Source organism: Dunckerocampus dactyliophorus, chromosome 16 (assembly GCF_027744805.1).
Source record: "Dunckerocampus dactyliophorus isolate RoL2022-P2 chromosome 16, RoL_Ddac_1.1, whole genome shotgun sequence".
NCBI lineage: Eukaryota > Metazoa > Chordata > Actinopteri > Syngnathiformes > Syngnathidae > Dunckerocampus > Dunckerocampus dactyliophorus.
This window is the reverse complement of record NC_072834.1, coordinates 15400299-15419954: the sequence shown is the minus strand read 5'-3', so window position 1 is coordinate 15419954 and position 19656 is coordinate 15400299. Positions and strand designations below refer to the sequence as shown.

General features: G+C 43.5%; 2 protein-coding genes across 6 annotated transcripts in view; one reads left to right on the top strand and one right to left on the bottom strand.

Annotated features, from left to right (window-relative positions):
- LOC129168710 (integrin-linked protein kinase-like) overlaps positions 1-6551 on the top strand; it is a 15314-nt gene extending 8763 nt beyond the window's left edge. The window contains exons 5-13 of one of the 2 annotated variants that reach the window (XM_054754285.1): positions 1652-1748; positions 1823-1906; positions 1975-2060; positions 2125-2234; positions 4059-4186; positions 4262-4383; positions 4457-4556; positions 4647-4777; positions 6184-6551. In XM_054754285.1, coding sequence (XP_054610260.1) covers positions 1652-1748; positions 1823-1906; positions 1975-2060; positions 2125-2234; positions 4059-4186; positions 4262-4383; positions 4457-4556; positions 4647-4777; positions 6184-6333 — 1008 coding nt within the window. In that variant the 3' untranslated portion in view covers positions 6334-6551. The remainder of the gene's footprint in view (positions 1-1651; positions 1749-1822; positions 1907-1974; positions 2061-2124; positions 2235-4058; positions 4187-4261; positions 4384-4456; positions 4557-4646; positions 4778-6183) is intronic. The other variant, XM_054754286.1, reaches the window with a different exon arrangement.
- LOC129168709 (transcription regulator protein BACH1-like) lies at positions 1185-19656 on the bottom strand. 4 transcript variants are annotated; one of them, XM_054754283.1, is made up of 5 exons: positions 17425-17741; positions 15474-16364; positions 13975-14181; positions 10781-11084; positions 1185-2256 (listed from the first exon to the last, which is right to left on the bottom strand). In XM_054754283.1, exons 1-4 carry the CDS (start codon positions 17728-17730, stop codon positions 10797-10799), a joined length of 1692 nt encoding a protein of 563 aa, XP_054610258.1. In that variant the 5' UTR covers positions 17731-17741; the 3' UTR covers positions 1185-2256; positions 10781-10796. The 4 variants fall into 4 exon arrangements, with proteins under 4 accessions (XP_054610258.1, XP_054610257.1, XP_054610259.1 ...); XM_054754282.1 differs by lacking the exon at positions 1185-2256 and adding an exon at positions 4444-7451; XM_054754284.1 differs by lacking the exon at positions 1185-2256 and adding an exon at positions 17760-19656 and having other exon boundaries at positions 10033-11084; positions 17425-17640.

The window sequence follows — 19656 nt, the reverse complement described above, 5'->3', positions numbered from 1 at the left end:
CGTCTTTTCTTCTTTTTTCATCAGCGTGGGCTTCTTCTTTGCGTAAAGCTTTTTACAGCAGAGGTCACGTACATAAAAATAAAAGGATGGGGGGGGGACACTTTGATATATTTTGTACATTACAAATGCTGAAACTAATTCAATATAGGTCAATATATGCTCAACTATCTGTACAAAACATCACAAGGCAAGTTAGTGTCATATCTCATAACACAGTGGAACCTCGGTTAGCCTACGCCCCAGTTAGCATTTGTTTCGGTTAATGTCAAAGATACATTGCGTACTCGGGATGTCCCGATGCGATCTTCAGGATCGGGATCGGCTGCCGATCAGCTGAATTTGTGAAGATCGGATAATAGCGGCTTCCGCCACGAAATCGGGCCGATCCGGTGGCCGTATCACGTTCCTAACTGTGAGCCACACTCCAACATGGTAGGTGCAGCAATGCGCCTCAAAGCTGGTTGCCACTCTGCATCACCACCATGCAGACATGTCCGTGGTGAAGTCAGTTTCACGTTGGACATTGGATATTCGGCTCCGTAGCAACAGTGGTAGTTCCCTCTCACTGTGCCCGGACTGCTGCGTCATGGTGTAGGGAGCTCGCACGGGAAGTGCCGCTCTAGTTGTTTATAGTAGGGACCGTACAAGCACTACTAAACACGTCGAAACGGCGCTGAAAACTTTGTAAACTCCTCCGTTACAGAGTGTGAATGGAAGCTAGAGCGGGGTTCGCTTAGTTTAGCTAGTACAGCTGTGTGTGCGCGCGTGTGTGCGTGCGCGAATCAGGCTGGATGAGTGTATTGGATGAGTATATTTTCACTGTGTTGTGTTATACTGCTTTAATGTAAGGACCATTTTACAATGGCCACTGACGACGTACAGGTTCTGAGTGAAAAAAGACGAGAGGCACGTTTATTCTTGCACCCAGCGCATGTCAACCGTCAATTGCCATTCTCAACACACACAACACATTCCGGCCTTCAAAATAAGCGCGCTCTTTGTCACATTGTCAACTGTGTAAACAAAATAAGGGCGTCATTAAAATATTACATTAATAACAACATAAATGACATCTGTGACTCCATCTTCCTTAATCCAAAAAGCGCTTTGACGTGGGAATAACAAATTATTTACAATACAGTCAAGTACAATAACAATCAGTCATATTGAAAATGTTTATTAATAAGAATACAGTGGATCCCCTCATAGTCATGATTCAGCATTTATGTCCCTGCAAATTTGCAGATTTTTGGTCCAATTAGGTCCAATGCTTTTTCTCTCTGAAAATAGGGCGTTTTTCCCAGAAAACACATTTCCTCCCCCCTTAGTTGGTAATAATTTATAAATACATGATAATAAAGCATAAGATGTATAGCATGATTATATAGCAAACTGCAACCCCTGCAAATAGAGGGTATCTATCCAATGCAGATCGATGCCCATTTGAAAGAAATGTAAATAGAACATCTCTTCAGGTAATTTACTGGTGGTGAAGGGTTTGCTTACATTTGAGTTGCCTTAAATTGACGTCAATTCAATGAAACCTGACCTGCTTTACCTTCCTGCATGGGAGATCTTTTCCTGCTCTAAAGTTGAAGCCTTGCAGATGGTCTGAGGAGGTTTATTTTGAAGAGTATTGGTATTTGCTTAGGACCTGCTGGCCAGCGGTGCTCAGGTGTGCGTGTGCAACAGGTACGGCCAGACACCTCTTGACAAGGCCAAGCCTCACTTGAGGCAGCTGCTTCAAGGTGAGACATCATTGAGGAAGTCACGAAATGTCCCGAGAAGAAATTTGCCACTTCTGTTATTATTCTTTGTTCAGAAAGGGCAGAGAAAATGGGCCAGAGTCTGACCAAAGTGCCTTATAAGGAGACCTTCTGGAAGGGCACCATGCGGACGCGACCTCGTGGGTGAAAAAACCTCAATCATGAGATTGAGATTATGTTGACTCAAATTGTTATTTTCCGCTTCCAGGCAACGGCACTCTCAACAAACAGGCCGGGATTGATTACAAGCAACTTTCACTGTTGGCAAAGATCAACGAAAACCACTCAGGAGAGGTTTGTGCTACTGTGAGCGCTGTTCTTAGTCGTGTTGTTCTGAAGCGTCTGCGTGTCCTCTCAGTGCTGGCAGGGTCGTTGGCAGGGTGATGAGGTTGTTGTCAAGGTGCTGCAGGTGAGAGACTGGACCACCAGGAAGAGCAGAGACTTTGGCGAGGAGCATCCCAAACTCCGGTAGGTGACTTCTTCCAATGAGCTGGTTAGCATGCAGTGGAACCTTGGTTAGCGTCATTAATACGTTACAGAAGGTCAAGCTCTAACCAAAACGGACGCTAACTGAATACATTTTCCCATAAGAAATAATGTAAATACAATGAATCCATTTCAGAAAGCCAAAAATTACATTTCAGGTTACTTTTACCTTCATTGAAGATGTGATTTCTGACGTGAATGTTCCCAAAGATCAGAAAAGATCAACACCTTCCTCTTCATCACCACCTCCCTGTTTTGCCATTTCCTGAGTTATTTCCTGAATTCAACAGTGTTTCTCACCGCAATAATCCGAAATGGAGCCAAAGAAAGTTGCAAGTGCCACCATTTTACAAAGAAGAAACACTACTTCATTCAAGAAATAACTCATGACAAATCAGAAAAGTGTTGATCTCACTGCCACGTTGTGTCTTTGGGAACAGCCACGCCTTCAATGAAGGTAAAAGTAACCTTAAATGTTCATTTATATCTTTCATTTATCATTTATGTGCATTTAGAAATGCATGTACAACTATACCTGTAAAACTATAAAAATGTGTGTTGTGTTAACATTTTTGAGAGTCGACTGATGATGACATCGTAGCTTCCGGTTCCGGTTGTCATTTTGTTAGCAAGCTAAGGATGATGAAAGGACTTTTTGTGATAAAGTATATTGTATATTGTACGCTACCCGGACAATGTATGCAAACCAAGGCAAAATTTTGCCATTCATTTTTTATGTTAAGTGAAAAAAAGGTAACCAGGGCGGATGCTAACCGAGGTTCCACTGTCCTTCCAAATATACAGTAGTACTGACTACGTTCCATGAACTAAAACAGTCAGTCTGGTCTGTCCGTCCCTCCCCAACATATAGATTACAGTTCTGTGGAAAACATGTTGACATGCATTTTCAAAAGCTGCTTTCAACCCAAATCATGCAATAATTTGTTTTTCAGTGCTAATGTAACCGGCGTAAACAACATTGTTGGAACTGCTGCCATCTTGTGGTAACATGCTTCTAGTTTGCGTTGCTAAAACACTAGAGGCGGAATGAGCCACAATGCTGTCGGAATGAAAATTCCTGGTTTATTCCTAGATATTCAAAGTGCATTCTAAAAATTCTGACTGCATTCTGAGTGCATTCCAAATACTATATACTTTTGAACATTCCAAAAAACTTCTGAGGTGGATTCAGAGTGGAAAAAATATCAAAGGATATTTGAAAGGTATTCTGAATGGACTCTTACGGTATTCCAACAGCATTCCAAACATTCTGATCGCATTAAAAAAAAAAAAAAAACGCAGCAAGCTGTCACGTCACTATGAACCGTCTTATTCACATCACTTCATACGCCAAGAAAAAAGGAGCCAAGGTAACTCCACCAGCGGCCGCTGGCGTGAGCAGTACAGAGGCGCTGTAACCCCTGAAGCCCCTGAAGAGCCAGCTCCTATTCCTGATGATGCTGCACCTTTCGACCAGACTTCGGCCAGCAATCGAATGGCACTCGTACGGCGTTCAAAGTACTTTGTAAATATTCTGACTGCATTCCAACCGTGTTCTTAATATCCCTACTGTGTTCTAACTACATTCGAGTCGAATGTGGAAGAGTGATTCGAGATGGGTTTGAAACGTAATCTAAGTATTCGAACGGCATTCTTACAAATTTCCCGAATGTGGGGAGAATTTTGTGGCTGGTTCTGCTTGATTCGTGCTGGTTCGTGCGGCGGGGGCTTAACACAATTAAAGCCTCTGTGTAATTGTCTACGGTTGCCGCATTCATCCTTTAGCTCTCCTTGTTGTGTCTGCAGGATCTTCTCTCATCCAAACATCCTTCCTGTTCTTGGAGCGTGCCAGTCGCCGCCCTCCCCTCACCCCATCATCATCACGCCCTACATGCCCTACGGATCTCTGCACAGCCTCCTCCACCAGGGCACCGGTGAGTCTTCTTTTTGTGTGTTAAAAGTGATGAAATAATGCAGCAGTTAGCATCATCTTTGTACGTCTTCTTCAGCTCTGGTGGTGGACCAAAGCCAAGCCGTCAAGTTTGCGTTGGACATCGCCAGCGGGATGACGTTCCTGCACACTTTGGAGCCGATGGTGGCGCGGCTGTACCTCAACAGCAAACACGTCATGGTGAGCTCTGCTGCTCCAACGTCTTGGTGACGCTGAATGGATCGACAAGATGATCCTCATTTCTAACCGGCAGATTGACGAGGACATGACGGCCAGGATAAGCATGGCAGATGCAAAGTTCTCCTTCCAGTGTCCCGGTCGCATGTACGCTCCTGCCTGGGTGGCCCCTGAAGGTATGTTCTTCTTCTTCTCTCATCTTCTTTCTCAAACATGAGAAACGACTTCACGTTAGAAGTGTTCAAGATTCTTTTGTGACGTTTCAGCCCTGCAGAAGAGGTCTGAGGACATCAATAGGAGGTCTGCAGACATGTGGAGTTTTGCCATGCTGTTGTGGGAGCTTGTGACCAGAGAGGTGCCCTTTGCAGATCTTTCTCCTATGGAGATAGGCATGAAGGCAAGCAGGACTTACTAAACCCTACACCGCCACTGCTGTTTTTAGGAATCTACTGTAAAAACACTAGTCAAAGATCCTCTATACAGTATGAGTGGTTCTCAACTGGTTTGGCTATGGGACCCACCACCACCTGTCAGTGGCAAGCGGCAACCCAAACTAAGGACATTTTTCACCTAAAACTAAAATATCTTATCTTTAAAGGGCCTGTTTGCAACAATTATGCAGCGGAATAGAGGGCGCTTACTTTCTAACGTGCTGCAAGCATTATATCCCGCCCGCTTCCTCAGGAACAATACATTTTTATCCACAAATTCAAAAATGATTTGAAGAATAAGTGTGTGTAAAGGTTTTCAGTACATGGTGTATCTGAGGAGTTTAAACCTGGACTAGGACTTGGATAAGAGGGGAAACATCTTTTAAGAAAATCAAGCTAGTCCAGTTGCTCTGATTCAACTCCTCGGATCATTCATTCATTCATTCATTTTCTGTGCCACTTCATACAGTTAAAAGTACAGACTAGAATCCAACTAGGCATAAAACTGTACCTGCAACACAACAATCGTTGAGACGTTCGTCTCTTTATAGCACCTTCTTGTCTAGCAGATATGAAGGTGATGTAGCTGTGTTAACTTCACACTTGATGTCCTTCCCCTCCTGCTCGACCTTGGCCAGGTCGCCCATAAACATGGCACACACCTCATGGTGCACAGCGTAGCAAGCAAAGAGCAGAGTAGCGAGGTGCGTTCAGGGAGGACTCTGCTGTTTTTAAGCACCTAACACTAGGTCAAAGATGACGGGAATTTTCTGCCGTTTTTAGGAATTATCCCCAAAAGCAAGCCAAAGATCAGGGATGCTCTGATGTTTTTAAGGACGTACTGCAAAAACACTAGTCAAAGATCCTCTGTCCTCTATATGACAGGAGCACTCTGCTGTTTTTAAGGACCTAATGCAAAAACACGAGTCAAAGATCCTATAAATGACAGGACCATTCTTCTGTTTTTAGGAATGTACTGCAAATACACGAGATCCTGCACATGACAGGAGCACTCTGCTGGTTTTAAGGACCTACTACAAAAACACTCAAAGATCCTCTCTATATCCTATCTATATTTTCTGCTCTTTTTACGATTCTGCTGCAAAAAACCTCCGTATAACAGGAGCAATCTGCTGTTTTGAGGACTCTACTTCAAAAAAATATACTGTATATATCCACTATAAATGCATATAAACATTTATGTCCTCTATATGACAGCAGCCTGTTTTTAGGTATCTGCTGCAAAAATGTTAGTTTTAAAGTGAACTCACATTTAATGGGCCGGATTTGGCCCACGGGCCACCAGTTGACTGGGACTACCCCCTACACCACGTGCCGAAAAAATAACCCCACGTTTCCTTCCTCCTCTCAGGTGGCTCTGGAAGGCCTTCGACCGACCATTCCGCCAGGGATTTCCCCTCACATCTGCAAGCTGATGAGGCTGTGCATGAACGAAGACGCCGCCAAGAGACCCAAGTTTGACATGATTGTGCCCATCTTGGAAAAAATGCAAGACAAGTAAACATGCGTTCACGCTATAACTTGTAGCTGCTCTGCAACTGTACATAATGTCACTTTCACCACCCAATAAATAGACAACTGTTACCGGAATTGCTGTTAGTGTAATGTTCTTTTATTATGGCAGACTGAAATATTGGCTTTGTTTTTTTAATGGCAACCAAACCAGCAACCAAATAGCAATGCAATAAAAGTTTTATATTTATGACAAAACGTTGTTTTCACTTTGCAGTTGTCTTATTGAATATGGATTGGCGCCTCAAAGTGGGCGTAAACCTAGTTTGGGGAGGCAGCAAATAGGAGCGAAGAACTTCGATGACTGACACACTGTAATTGCTACCTTCAGTTCCATTTTGTGTTATATAGCCTTAACAGCGCTTAATTCATAAACTACGTGAATTGATTCACAGATTTGTAATAAAAACGAAATGTTTATTACAAAGTGTTTACCTTAAACTAACGAGTTCAAACAGTTCAACTAAAGTATTTGGCAAGAGTTCGGCAAGACACTTCTGACAAGACAATTTCCGAAACTTTAGTTCCTATCACTGGTTCCCTTTTTTATCCTAAATTCATCACGTTCACACAGCAGTTAATGTTTTGTTAACTTAATCCACGGTGTGATTAACTATCGCCAGGACAGTTGTACAGTTTAGCTATCAGCTACTTCCGGTTTCACACGGACTTATTATAAAGTGGGACTCATACCAGCAGATTTCCAATGCTACACTCTGAATGAGATTTTTGTGAACACATTTGACGATGTTACTATAGAATGACTGAATGGATTTGTACCCTAAAGGAAAATAAATAGAATATGCTGTCATTCACACACTGACGATGTTGCCACCGAAGGAACGTAAACAGCGTATTGCACAATGATGACGTACATCAAGACCAGTCAGTTTCATCATATGAATAACTGTTTAATTCACTGTAGCTTGTTTGTTTGTCGTCCATCTGCAGCTACACATTAAAACGGATCCATGTCATGCCTAAAATAAAGAGGAACTAACAAGTGATTATACTTCCTACCGTAGACATACATACATACATAGATGCCGCATCGAGCGCTGAGCCGTACGTCAACGTCGCCGCCATATTGGATGTGTCAAAGCTGCGCTGTAAATAAATACAAGTGAATGTACTTACTTTTATAAAGCGCTTTTTTACAAATAAATTTAAGTTAATGCCTTTCGTTTATACATTCAGACACGTAATAATATGCTTGGGCAACAGTTCGGCACCAAAAAATTGAGAAGATCAAATACATAGTTTTTATCGCAACGTATCGCAACAGTGGACAAATACACGCGATGGGGCGTCTATCCATGTCTGTGCTTCCTACCACGTGCCCTTCATCTGGCATCCACCGTCATCTTCCCCGCCTCCCTCCCATCCTGTTCAGAAGTGTTTTGCTCTGCATTGCTGCACGCTGAGACTTGCTTCATCATCCTGCACTGACTGCAGGTAAGTAAAAAACGTTAGATTTGACATATTGCCGTCTGGATGAAGTGACAGCAGCGATATGTGAAATAGAAATCACCTTTCGGTCTGATAAGTGGAGGAAAGAGAGGAATGTTTATTGTACATCAGGTCAGAGCATTCGGATCTTTTTTTGCAAAGAAAAACACCCCAAATGTGCAGTGTCATTATCTTAATGTTCTTCGCTGTTTTTGCTCTTTCTTCAAGTTGGATGGGTGCATTTCATCATGCTCCGCTCTCTGTTTGTGTCCGGTGTGCTGGGAGGTGAGGATCATTAAATAGTATATCTACAGGGGGAGTTCTGAATATGTTTATGGTTTCCCCAGCAGTGTTGCTTGCCCAAGTACGGTGTGACCTCATCAAGGTGTGTGTTGAAGACTATGTCAACCTGAGAGTGGACTGCCTGGTGAAGGCCAAGCCCAACCACATCAGCAACTATGAGTTCTCCTGGTCTTCCGGCTCCAAGGAGTCGCTCATCAACACCAACGTGTCTGGTTTACCGCCAGAGTCCAAATTCAGAGGCAAGAGCGAGGTAACGGAGTTGGAGCCTCATGGCTACAGGATGACGCTGAAAGGCTTCAAGGACAAGCTGCCGCACAACACCACATATATGTGCAAAATAACCGGCGTGGGCGCCAGCGTTTACGCCGAGAACGGTACATTGAACGCATCTGTATGCACTAGCTTGAAAATACCATTTGCATTAAACACTTTTTTTTCAAGGACTTACTGCAAAAACGTTAGACAAAGATCCTCTACATGACATGAAAGTTCTGATGTTTTTAAGAACCCACTACAAAAACACCAGACAAAGGTCATTTATATGACAGGAGCTCTCTGTTGTTTTTAAGAATCTACTGTAAAAATGCTATTGAAGATCTTCTATATGACAAGAGCTCTTTGCTCTTTTTGGGAATCTACTTTAAAATGCTAGTCAAAGATCGTCTATATCAGAGGACCACTCTACTGTTTTTAGGAATACACCGCAAAAAAATGTTAGTCAAAGATCCTATATGCGACAGTAGCACTCTGCTGTTTTTAGGAATGTACTACGTAAATGCTAGTCAAAGATCATCTGTATGACAGGCGTGCTGTGCTGTTTTTTAGGACTCCACTGCAAAAACACTAATGAAAGATCCTCTACATGACAGGAGCGCTCTGCTTTTTAAAAGGAATTTTCTGCAAAAACCCCAGTCAAAGATCCCACATATGACAAGAGTTTTCTGCTGTTTTTAGCACTCTAATGCAAAAACACTCGTCAAAGATTCGATGTGGCAGTAACGCTCTGCTGTTTTGGGGAATTTAACACAAAGATACTAATCAAAGATCCTTTATGTGGCAGTAACGCTCTGCTGTTTTGGGGAATTTAACACAAAAATGCTTGTCAAAGATCCTTTATGTGACAGTAACAATCTGCTGTTTTTGGGACACTACCACAAAAATGCTACTCAAAGATCCTTTACATGACAGTAACGCTCAACTGTTTTGGGGAATCTACCACAAAAATGCTACAAGTAATCAAAGATCCTATATGTGGCAGGAGTGCTCTGCTGTTTTTAGGACTGTACTGCAAAAAAAAAACGAGTCAAAGATCCTCTATATGCCAGGAGCTCTCTGCTGTTTTGAAGAATCTACCGCTCGTCAAAGATCCTATATGTGGCAGTAGTGCGCTGCTGATTTTAGGACTCTACTGCAAAAACACTAGTGAGAGAGCCGATATGTGGCGGTGCGCTCTGCTGTTTTCGGGACTGAAAAATGCTCGTTAAGAATCCTGGATACTAGAATGACAGGAGCGTTGTTTTTCAGACCCTTCTGCGAAAGCACTAGTCAAAGATCCTTTACACCACAGGAGTTTTTTGCTGTCTATGAGAATCGACTGATGGTTCTTTCTCTGCAGATCAACTTGTCCCTTGTTGTGCTGTCAGCGTGTTCCTCCAGAGCTGCTGGACTGTCGGCCTGCTGCTTTTCTTCCATTTCACTCACGTGTAACAAGACATGCCGTGTAATAAAAGATGTGCAGCGACACACTCCCAGAAACACTGCACTGGCTGCTAAACACATCTAGTCAATGGCTTGCTACACTCATATCCAACAGTATATCGTAGGCGAGATCCAATGTGCTGCAATGGCTCATTCAAGTAGTTTTCTGGATTGTTAAGAAGTACTTTTGTACTGTAGAAACACACAGTTGCCATGGAAACGTTGCAAGTTAATGTGATTGTTTTCATTCAAGACAATAAAGCTTGTTATTGTCTTTGGTGTTTTAATGACAGTATCATCTTTCCCATCAGTACAGAGCTTTTTGTATCAGAAGTACATACTTAACTTAAAGAAGTCTCTCTTTGTTTTGAGTGAGAACGTATTTGGTTGGAAAGTCCTTGCAGTGTTCCGGTGGCGCCGCTAGAGGGCAGTGAGCACCAATTATTGATAAACTCCTGATTTCTGTTGTCCAGCTGCACCGTGACTGTAATGATGGCGTGCGCGTGTGTAAATTACACATTTCTTTGCATACTGAATGGGTCAAAGGTTTACACACGCTTTCTCACTGAACAACGTTAGGAAGTGTGTCTAAACCTTTGACTGGTACTCTACAATACAGTCATTAAGGAAGCCTCAGGTCAGAGGTCGGCTGTAAAGTCCACAAGAAAGAAAGCGAAAGTGAGGCTTAAAACAAAATAAAGAGATACTGTCTCTCCGAACGACTCTTGACGACACTCGGCAGCCATTTTGGTTTATGATTTCTTATCGCTGAACAGGAAATATGAACAAAAACATCAACAAGGACCCTGAGTTGAGTTTTTGTATTGCTTAAAAGTATCAAAAATCCCGCATATTACAACTGTGGATGCCGTCATTCGAATCCACTTGTGCTGAGGGATGTTATTGCCAATGATGAACGTAGAAATATAAAATCAAGAATCAAAAAAAGAGATGGAACTTATATGCAGGTGGGTCATAATAATTACCTCTAGAAACATCCATCTAAGGCTCATCCGTGTCCTCAAAATGTTCACTCTCCCCCGTCATTGACGCAGCATCATCCAGACCAGACGATGCAGGCCTGGCCTTTTGAGGTGAGAGGACCGAGTCCACGTGGGCGGACAGAGGGCATCCAGGAGACGTGTACCTGGCAAAGACCTGGAGCTGCTCGGGCTGCAGGTGGGCTTCGCTGCAGACCTTCTGATACAGCGTGTCCACGCTGCGACGGGTCGTCTGCTGGAGCTGGCTCAGGTGGTTCTTCTCCATCTTCAGCTTGTCACGCTCGCACTTCTGAAACACACCAGTAGTTCTAGTCATGTCTACGTGGCAGGAAGTACTCAAGAACACCTTGAGTACCACAGAACTTCCATCGCCACACAGTATTATAGAACATATACAGTAGTATACATCTGTACTGATGTCGTTTTTTTGTACTGCAATGAAAAATTTCCAAAAACTAAAGCCGTAGAACCTCAGAGCTAAAGACATTAAAGCCTATGAGTAGGAAACTAAAGTAACACGTGTTCCCTCGCTACATCACCGTTCAAAATGCACAGTGTTCTGCGTCCTTGTGGTGCATTCCAGCGATCTATCCGTGTTCTGTTGTATGTGTCTGCTATTTACTACTGCAGCCAGCAGAGGGCGTTGTATACTCATGTTGAAGACGTGTGCAGCTCCACTTGTCTCAGCGTGTTTACGTGCCTGTGCTAGCATATTAGGAACCCACAGTAGACAATAGCCGGCTAAATATAGAGCCACAACAGTCATTACTGGCTGAGGGAGAACCCGCCCATTGTGTTCTGCGTCCTGATTGGCTGTAGACCATTGTCAATCAATCTCCTTTGCGCCATCACCAGCAAACTAGCTAACTGAATGAGCTGCTTGCTAACCCCCAATAAACAATAGCAGAAGAAGAAGAAGCAGCTTCATGAATCTTCGGTTCAAGGAGTAGGACGAGGAGGACAAGGATACAAAAACCCCACAGCCGAACGGCACCAGAACCAAGCACGGTCAGAGGAGTGAATACGTGTCAGTCACTTAACAATTTATTGTGTCCAACCTAAGCAGGTTGATCATTAAAATTCATACAAAATCTGAACTTTGAGAGTGCTTAAAATGTGAAAAACTCTGTCTGTCTGAGAAAAAGTGTATAAAGTGTATTGTGAGGGGGTTTACAGCCTTAAAACATACATAATTACTGGAAACAAGGAGAAACATGATCTTAGGGAAAAACCCAACTTGAAACACTTATATGCGAGAACAACGCTAAAACCCAAATTATGGAACGGACTGAGTAAGGAGCTCAAACGATGCATCAAGATGAGCCAATTCAAGAAACAATACAAGCAGCTGGTGTTTGCAAAATACAGGGAAGAAGAGTCTTGTACTTGTTTATGTTTGTCTCAATTCATGATTACTTTATTATTACACTGATTATTATATATGATTTCTATTTATTATGAAAAAAATCTTCATAATTACATCAGCATGATTTAAAAAATCACATACGGAATACAGGAAGTGAATAAATAAGGCTTAAATAATCAGGATTAAATAAGCTTTGCTTCTTGCTACCCCTTTTGGACATGTGGAACTGTGAATTGTATTATGTGATGTTTTCCAATGTAACTTCTATGCATGTTCAAATCAAATTCAGCCATTACCATTACCAAATAAAGTTGTCTACTTCCCCAATTTCACTTATTGCGGGCTATTTTGGGAACCTACCCTGAGCCATAAATGAGAGAACACTGTAGTAATCTTTTAGGGATGCTCTGATCAGGGTTTTATACCGCTATTGATCATCCGTGAGTGACCTCGGCCAGTATCGATCACATGGATGAACTGTGTATGTTTAAATGTATTTATGATGAGGGCTATGGGGCTCATCATAAAGGGCTGCCGTTACACAATTCCAAACACCCTTGGCAAATAGGTAATTGTTTTTAAAAAATTAATTGGGTTTTTTTTGCCCTCATTTGTGTGAAACGATTTTTGTACTATTTGACACAACCCTAAATTGAATTTGGTGCATGTTTTGGAGTCGTACGAATGCATGGGAAATCAATTGTTCAATTATTTACTAGTTCAAGATTACAATATTAACAGAATAAAATAACACAAGTAAATATCTTTATGAAATAGAAACGTGTCCTGCTTAACGTGTCCAGATTGCAGGGGTGTCCAGCTTTCATCGCTCTTAGAGCCGCAAACTGTGTTTTATTTACGACTGGCAACATATAAATCGTACACTACTTTATTTACCAAGCACATCTCCACTCAGTGTGGCCATCGTCTTTATGCTATTTTGCGCTCATTTGTCATTAATGAATCAATGAATTCAACAGTTATAATAAAAAACTACCAAGAGTTGAAGCAAATATTCTTTGACGTTTTGGTGAGCTATTCAAAATCAGCCGATGTGCTAGGAGACGGACGCCCCATGTGTTTATGTTCATTAAACGACCACACACAAATAGTGTTTGGAGCACAAGACATAATTAGTATCATGACAACAAGAGAGCAAATTGTTCAGTGACACTTGAAAAAGTTAGTACCGTACACACCCCGAGAACGTGATATCCTCTTGTAGCTTGTAGCTTCCCCGTGGGACAAAAACGAGCTCCGAACTAACCACATTGCTTGTTTGTTTTAAAAACAAAAGGCCACCGTTTTAAAAAGTCACGTATGGAGTCCGCAGACCAGAAGCTAGCCGTAGCTAGAAGCCAGCTAGCTGCTGCCAATGTCAGGTACAGCCGGTGACAGCTAGGCAAAGCGTGTAAACAAAGACGTAAGAAAAATGGAACAGCAAGAGGTATAAGGGAGTGATCAAACACGCGGGCATCGATTGGCGTAGCCTGTGGCGAGCTTTCAAACTGAAGCCATTGAGATTTTACAGGCTAGTTTTGAAAGTGTCGGCTCCATACGGGTGTTGGCAACCCTACGTGACACATGCACTGACATGTCCTGTAGGATTTGACATCTGTTTATGTGATTTGAAAGGCATTTATCGGCATATGCCGATCTCGTGTTTTTACGGATGATATTGATCAGTGGACGATGGATCGGAGCATCCCCGCTATCTTTAGGTCTACATGGTCCCACGCCAAACCGTCTCTGATGTCGGCGACAACCCGTTTGAGGGGCAAACGTTTCAAGACACCAAACAGGAAGTGGTTACCAGCTTGTTGATTTCACCCTGCAGGTTGGAGATGCACTCCAGCTTCTTCTGGCGGCAGCGCTGGGCGGCCAGCCGGTTGTTGCTGCGCCGTCTCACATCGTGGATCAGGTCCAGCTGTTCGCGCGTGAACGCCTGCTGCCTCAGCAGCCGCTGCAGGTCCGTCCTGCTCAGGTTCACGATCCAGTCCACAGAGAAGGGAAGCTGCACCTGGAGACGAGAGAGAGGACGCCACGGAGATGGGCACCAGGACATTACTGTCAGCTCTCTGACTGTCTTTTTTCAGGGCAAGAAACCAGTTCATTTTGAGATTGTTCCATGCTTTGTGTCATAAATCACAATTCTATGCTAATCTTGAGCGAGAACCCTCATGATTTTTGACGAATATGAACCCTAGTTGTCCCAAGTTCAAGTTAAAATTATTATATGCTCTTTCTCGCATGTCTACAAGTCACAATTCTCGCCTGATCTCCTCCAGAACTTCAGGGATCTTTGCGCTCTGTCAGAGCAAGAACCCAGTTGATCTTGAAAAATATCTATTTGCATTGTCAGAGGTTAAAATGTAAATTGTCTAAAAATGCTTTTGTTAAACAAAAATCATTTCAGATGCAAGATGGGAGCTGAAGTCTACCGTTGAGGTAACCTTTCTAGCGACGTCCATCACAACCTTCTACACTTACTCCCTTCTATGTGGGAAGAAGAACACAATTGATTTTGAATGGTTTCCTTTCCAGCCTCTTTGAGACCCAAGATGCAGCTCAGATCCAAAGATTAAAAAATCTGTGCCTCGCACTCGATCGACCAAACCCGTTCCACCAATCATATTTGCCGCTTCCTGAAAAGCAGAGGTCAAAAGTCTTCTTCCGACTTTAAGGGATTATTTGTAGACAGCAAGAGCATTATTGATTATGAAAGACTTTCTTCCTTTCTGTGAAATAAATACTTTTTCCTCGCAACAACTTTCAAGCAGCCTTTTTCTTCCCTCATCTTCGTTCCATGTGACAGCAAGAATACTATTGATATTGGACGGTCAGCTCTAGTAGTGATGAATTATGGGCTTCATTTTCTAAAATAAAAGTAAAGACGGTAAAGTTACATTTTGACTCAGCTGTCAATCATTAAGTACACACATTTAGCACACACACACACACACACACACACACCTTGTCTTACCGGTGAATAATTAACTGATCAACTGTGCTCGCTAGGACATGGGTATAAAACGTACTTGTTACTTATTATTGTACCGCTAACGTTTGCTAACGGCTAATATTTTATCATAGTTAATTGTGTAAATGTAAGTGTAAAAAGAAGCTATATGAGTAACTGTTTATGGTAACACTTCAAAACAATAGAATGTGTCCATTGTGAACACTACAGAGTATTTTCTTTGATCTTTTGGCACCAAACGTTGACGTCTTCTTGTTTACTTCTCGTTTTAACACACACCTTCCCATTTAGGCAGAAAAGACATGTTGGATCTAGGAAGTGAAGGTGTCTACCTGTCGTGCCCTCTCCCTCGTGTACGACTCGCTGTCTCCCTCCGTCTCCGAGTTCCCATTCTCGTCGTCCTCGCCCGAGTTGAGGGACGACAGGCCAGACATGGACGCTCCCTCGCTCTCGGACAGCATGGTGCTTCCCTTCCACGAGGGTCTGCTGCTGTCCCGGTCCTGGCCGAGGAAGGAGCACTTGGTGCTGGTGGAACCAGTGGAGCCAGCGAACCAGAGGTCCATCTCTTCCGGGTCATCTTTCCGGGTATCACCTGCTGGATCTTCTGGTACCAGATCAGAACCACCAGAGAAGCTTGTTCCTGATTCTTGTCCTGTTTCTTCATCTCCAACAGACTCTACGGGGCAGCGATGAGACATTAGGCCTGGTGACCTCTGGGTGGTGTCCTCATCCACCTTCACTTGGTCCTCATTCTGGACTTGAACCTGTGGTCCTGTCTGCAGCTCACACGTTTCACTGGTACCATGCTGGCTGTCCAAGGCCGCATCATTCCCGCTTTTTTCAGTTTCTTTCCCACAAGTCAGCTGGAACTTGCGATATTTGGGCCCCAGCGTGAAGGCTGCAGGCGGAAGACGGCATGTCGTGGGCTGAGGCGCTTCTGAGTCGTCAGAAACCGGTTTGACGTCTTCGTCACTGTCAGTGTCCTCCTTGGCCAGGCGCCTCTTGCTCTTCTTCTTACAGCAGCTCTTCCTCCACGATGATGCCGCCACGCCCGCACTGGTGGAGCAGAACTTTGGAAGGAGGAAGTAAAAACAGGCCTCGTCCAGGTCTCTGAATCCCAGGATGAACGCAGAGTTGCGTATTTCCAGGATGTTGTCTTTGCTGAAGAGCAGCTTGGACGTGTAGGCAAACTTCAGCAAAGGCTCGAAACCACTAACGGTTACCTAGGAGACAGACGACAACACCATCTTGACAAAATATACTCTACTATAATAAAAATGAACTGACATTTAATAATAACTTCATTCATTACATTACTTTACAGAATGCACAACACGCTGAAAAGACTGGCCACTTTATTAGGTACACGAGTGCAAAAACACTCGTCAAAAATACTCTATATGACAGGAGTGCTTTGCCGTTTTCCAGCAACAAACTGCAAAAACACTATTCAAAGATCTTCTACACTGTATGACAGAAAGTGCTGCTGTTTGAAAGCACCTACTCCAAAAACACGAGTCAAAGATCCTGTAAATGACAGGAGCACTATGCTGTATTTCAGCACCTACTGCAAAAAATAATAACAGGAGCGCTACAGGAGCATCTACTGCAAAAATGCAAGTCAAAAGATCCTCTGTGTGACAGGAGCACTCCGCTGTTTTTAATGATCTACTGCAAAAACGGTAGTCAAAGATCCTCCGTATGACAGGAGCGCTCTGCGGTTTTTCAGTACCTGCTAAAACACTAGTTCAACGTTCCTAGATATGACACGGGAAATCTGCTGTTTTTAAGGACCAACTGACAAAAATGCTATTCAAAGATCCTCTATACAACAGGAACACGTTGCTGTTTTTGATGACCTGCTTTAGGAATCTGCTGTAAAAATGTTTGTCAATCCAAAGTTTTGAACTGAACTGAAAACGGGTCGCTCTGATGTCATTCACAGGCCAGCTATGGCTCGTGGGCCGCCAGTTGAATAACCCGATAATATACCTATATGAGAGGGTCAAAACCTAATAAGGATAAGCGGCCTAGGAGATGGATGGATGGGGAGGATGGTGTGCAAGCCACACGCACAATAGATTTTATAACTTTTTTTTTTATTTTATAACTCTCCAAGAGAAATTCACAATAAAGACGTTGTTCTGTGAATTCGAACGATCCTTGTTCCCAATGAAGTGGCCGCCAAGTGACATCATCCTCAACTGCCTCGCCAAGCTTGTGTCGCCATGACAACGTTAAGCACACCCCCCCAGACACACCCACGTTGTGACGTCATCTCACCTCGGGCGGCAGCGTGACGACGTCGACGTCTCCGTGGAGCCGGCGCGCGAAGTACTCGCTGCACGAGGCCAGTACGGCACGGTGGGCGTCGAACTCGCGGCCCTCCACCTGAACCGTGACGTCACAAAGCACGCCCCGCCGACGCAGCTCGTCCAAGCGGCGCAGCACGTGCACGGAATGCGCCGTGGACGCGTACGTGTACGAGGAGGAGGACATCTGCACTGGCGCGCGCGCACACACACACACACACACACACACGCGCGCGCACACACAGTAACGTAGACGTTCCATCAGCTTGAATGACATTTAAAAAGTGGAGAAAGAAAGCAGCCTACCTGTCCAGGTGGACTCTGAAGGTTCTATGCACTTTTTCCTCAACTCACCAACAAGCTAAGCGAGCTTGACTCAGTCATCTGTCAAAGTGTGTGTGTGTGTGTGTGTGTGTGTGACGGAGAGAGGGAGGGTGTGTGTATTGCAACAGAGCTGACTCATGCTGATAAAGGATGAGCAAGCAGGTTTCCCGTCCATTACCATTCCCTCTCTTACCTGTCAACTCACACGCTGACTTCCTAGTAAGACACTGATGCAAAACCAACGCGCAACAATGGCCAAAATATTACAAATGATCACAAAACATTTAACAATATTTCATCCATCCTTCTTCAGTTGCACCCTGTCCTCATTTGCGAGACAGGTGAGCCGGAGCACACCCCAGCTGGCTATGTACACCCTGGACTGATCACCGATCAATCACAGGGGACAAACAACCATGCAGACAGCATGCTTACAGCAGAAATAAAACCAACCCTTGATAGCGATCCTGCATTAGATGCCATTGTGAATGAATGAATGAGTCAAGTCTTGTTTCCTCAACATTGGCATTGTTGTGTGTGTGTGTGTGTGTGTGTGTTCATGTGCATGTATTCAAGCTAAGAAATACAAAGAAACATTTAGGAACATTCTAGAACCTTGCCTGTGCTCCTTCAAAACGAGGAAGTAGCAGCTAACAAATAGTCTCCATCACTGCCATGGTAATAAAGTAGTGGCAATGTGTTGGGGGATTTTTTTTTTTTTTTAACGAGACAGACAATAAAAGCAGAAGTGCTGACAGATTATGAAAGCACATGACTGAGGAAGTCAGAGCGACCAATCAGGTGACTGCTTCATAAATCCGATGAAGAAATACACAATAATTGTTCTTCCTGTTTCTTTGGAAGTGCTGCATGCTGGAAAGTGGTCACAAACAAGGAAGGAGATGGTAGGAATAAAGCGTATTTATTCATGGATTGTTTTGTTGTGTACTTCTTCTTCTTCTCTTACTCTTCCTTACACATGCTTCCATTGCCCTCCAGAACCTCACATCATTGACCAGAAGTGGACTTGCAAAGGGGGAAGGGGCCTGGATGACTTTGGCTGCATTTACACAACAGTGCCATACGTGCCCTCCCGTTTAAGCAGTTTCCTCTAAATTTCCCATATTTTAACTTTCATCCAAATAAAATCCCTTATTTTCAAATATATTTGCAAATATTGACAGTATTATTGACAATTTCAATGTAGCGCCAATATCTGACTTTTTGGACTATCCTTTGATCTTTAGCCATTGTTGCTGCATTTACACTTTACAATCTCGTACGTCTCATCCAACATCGCATTTGTCCATATATGATCCAAGGCCTGTTTCAGATTTGTGCGTATTTTCCTCCTTAAGGCTCATTTATGCTCCCAGCGCATACGAGGAGGGATGTTTTTAACAACGTAAACAGCTCTTCTAGGCTATTTCAATGCGTTTATTCCGTCACTTCTGGAAATGATTCGCTACGTATCTCAACACTGCCCCCGCAGTTTCAGGTTGTACTGCAGCCTTAGGTCTGTATCGGCAAGCTTCCAGGAGACTGACGGAAAAAAGGGTGGAATGAAAGCACAACACGTATCAAATGTAGAGCATAAGTGAGCCTTTAAAATGGGAAATGTAAATGCAGCCTTGTTGAAGGACATTTGGACCACATCACAGCACCTTGGGCTGCCTCCACGTAGCTCCAGTAAAAGACAACTGTGAACATGACGGCTAATCTCGTAGCGCCTTCCACAAAGATGGCGGCCGACGTTTCACCGATGCACGGACGACCTTGGCTCGTAAAAAAAAAAAAAAAAACTGCGCTCATTCGGACTTGTTTTTTTCCAGTTTCTCTGCCTGACACCAGGTTTGGAATCTCCCAGGGGGTTAAAGGT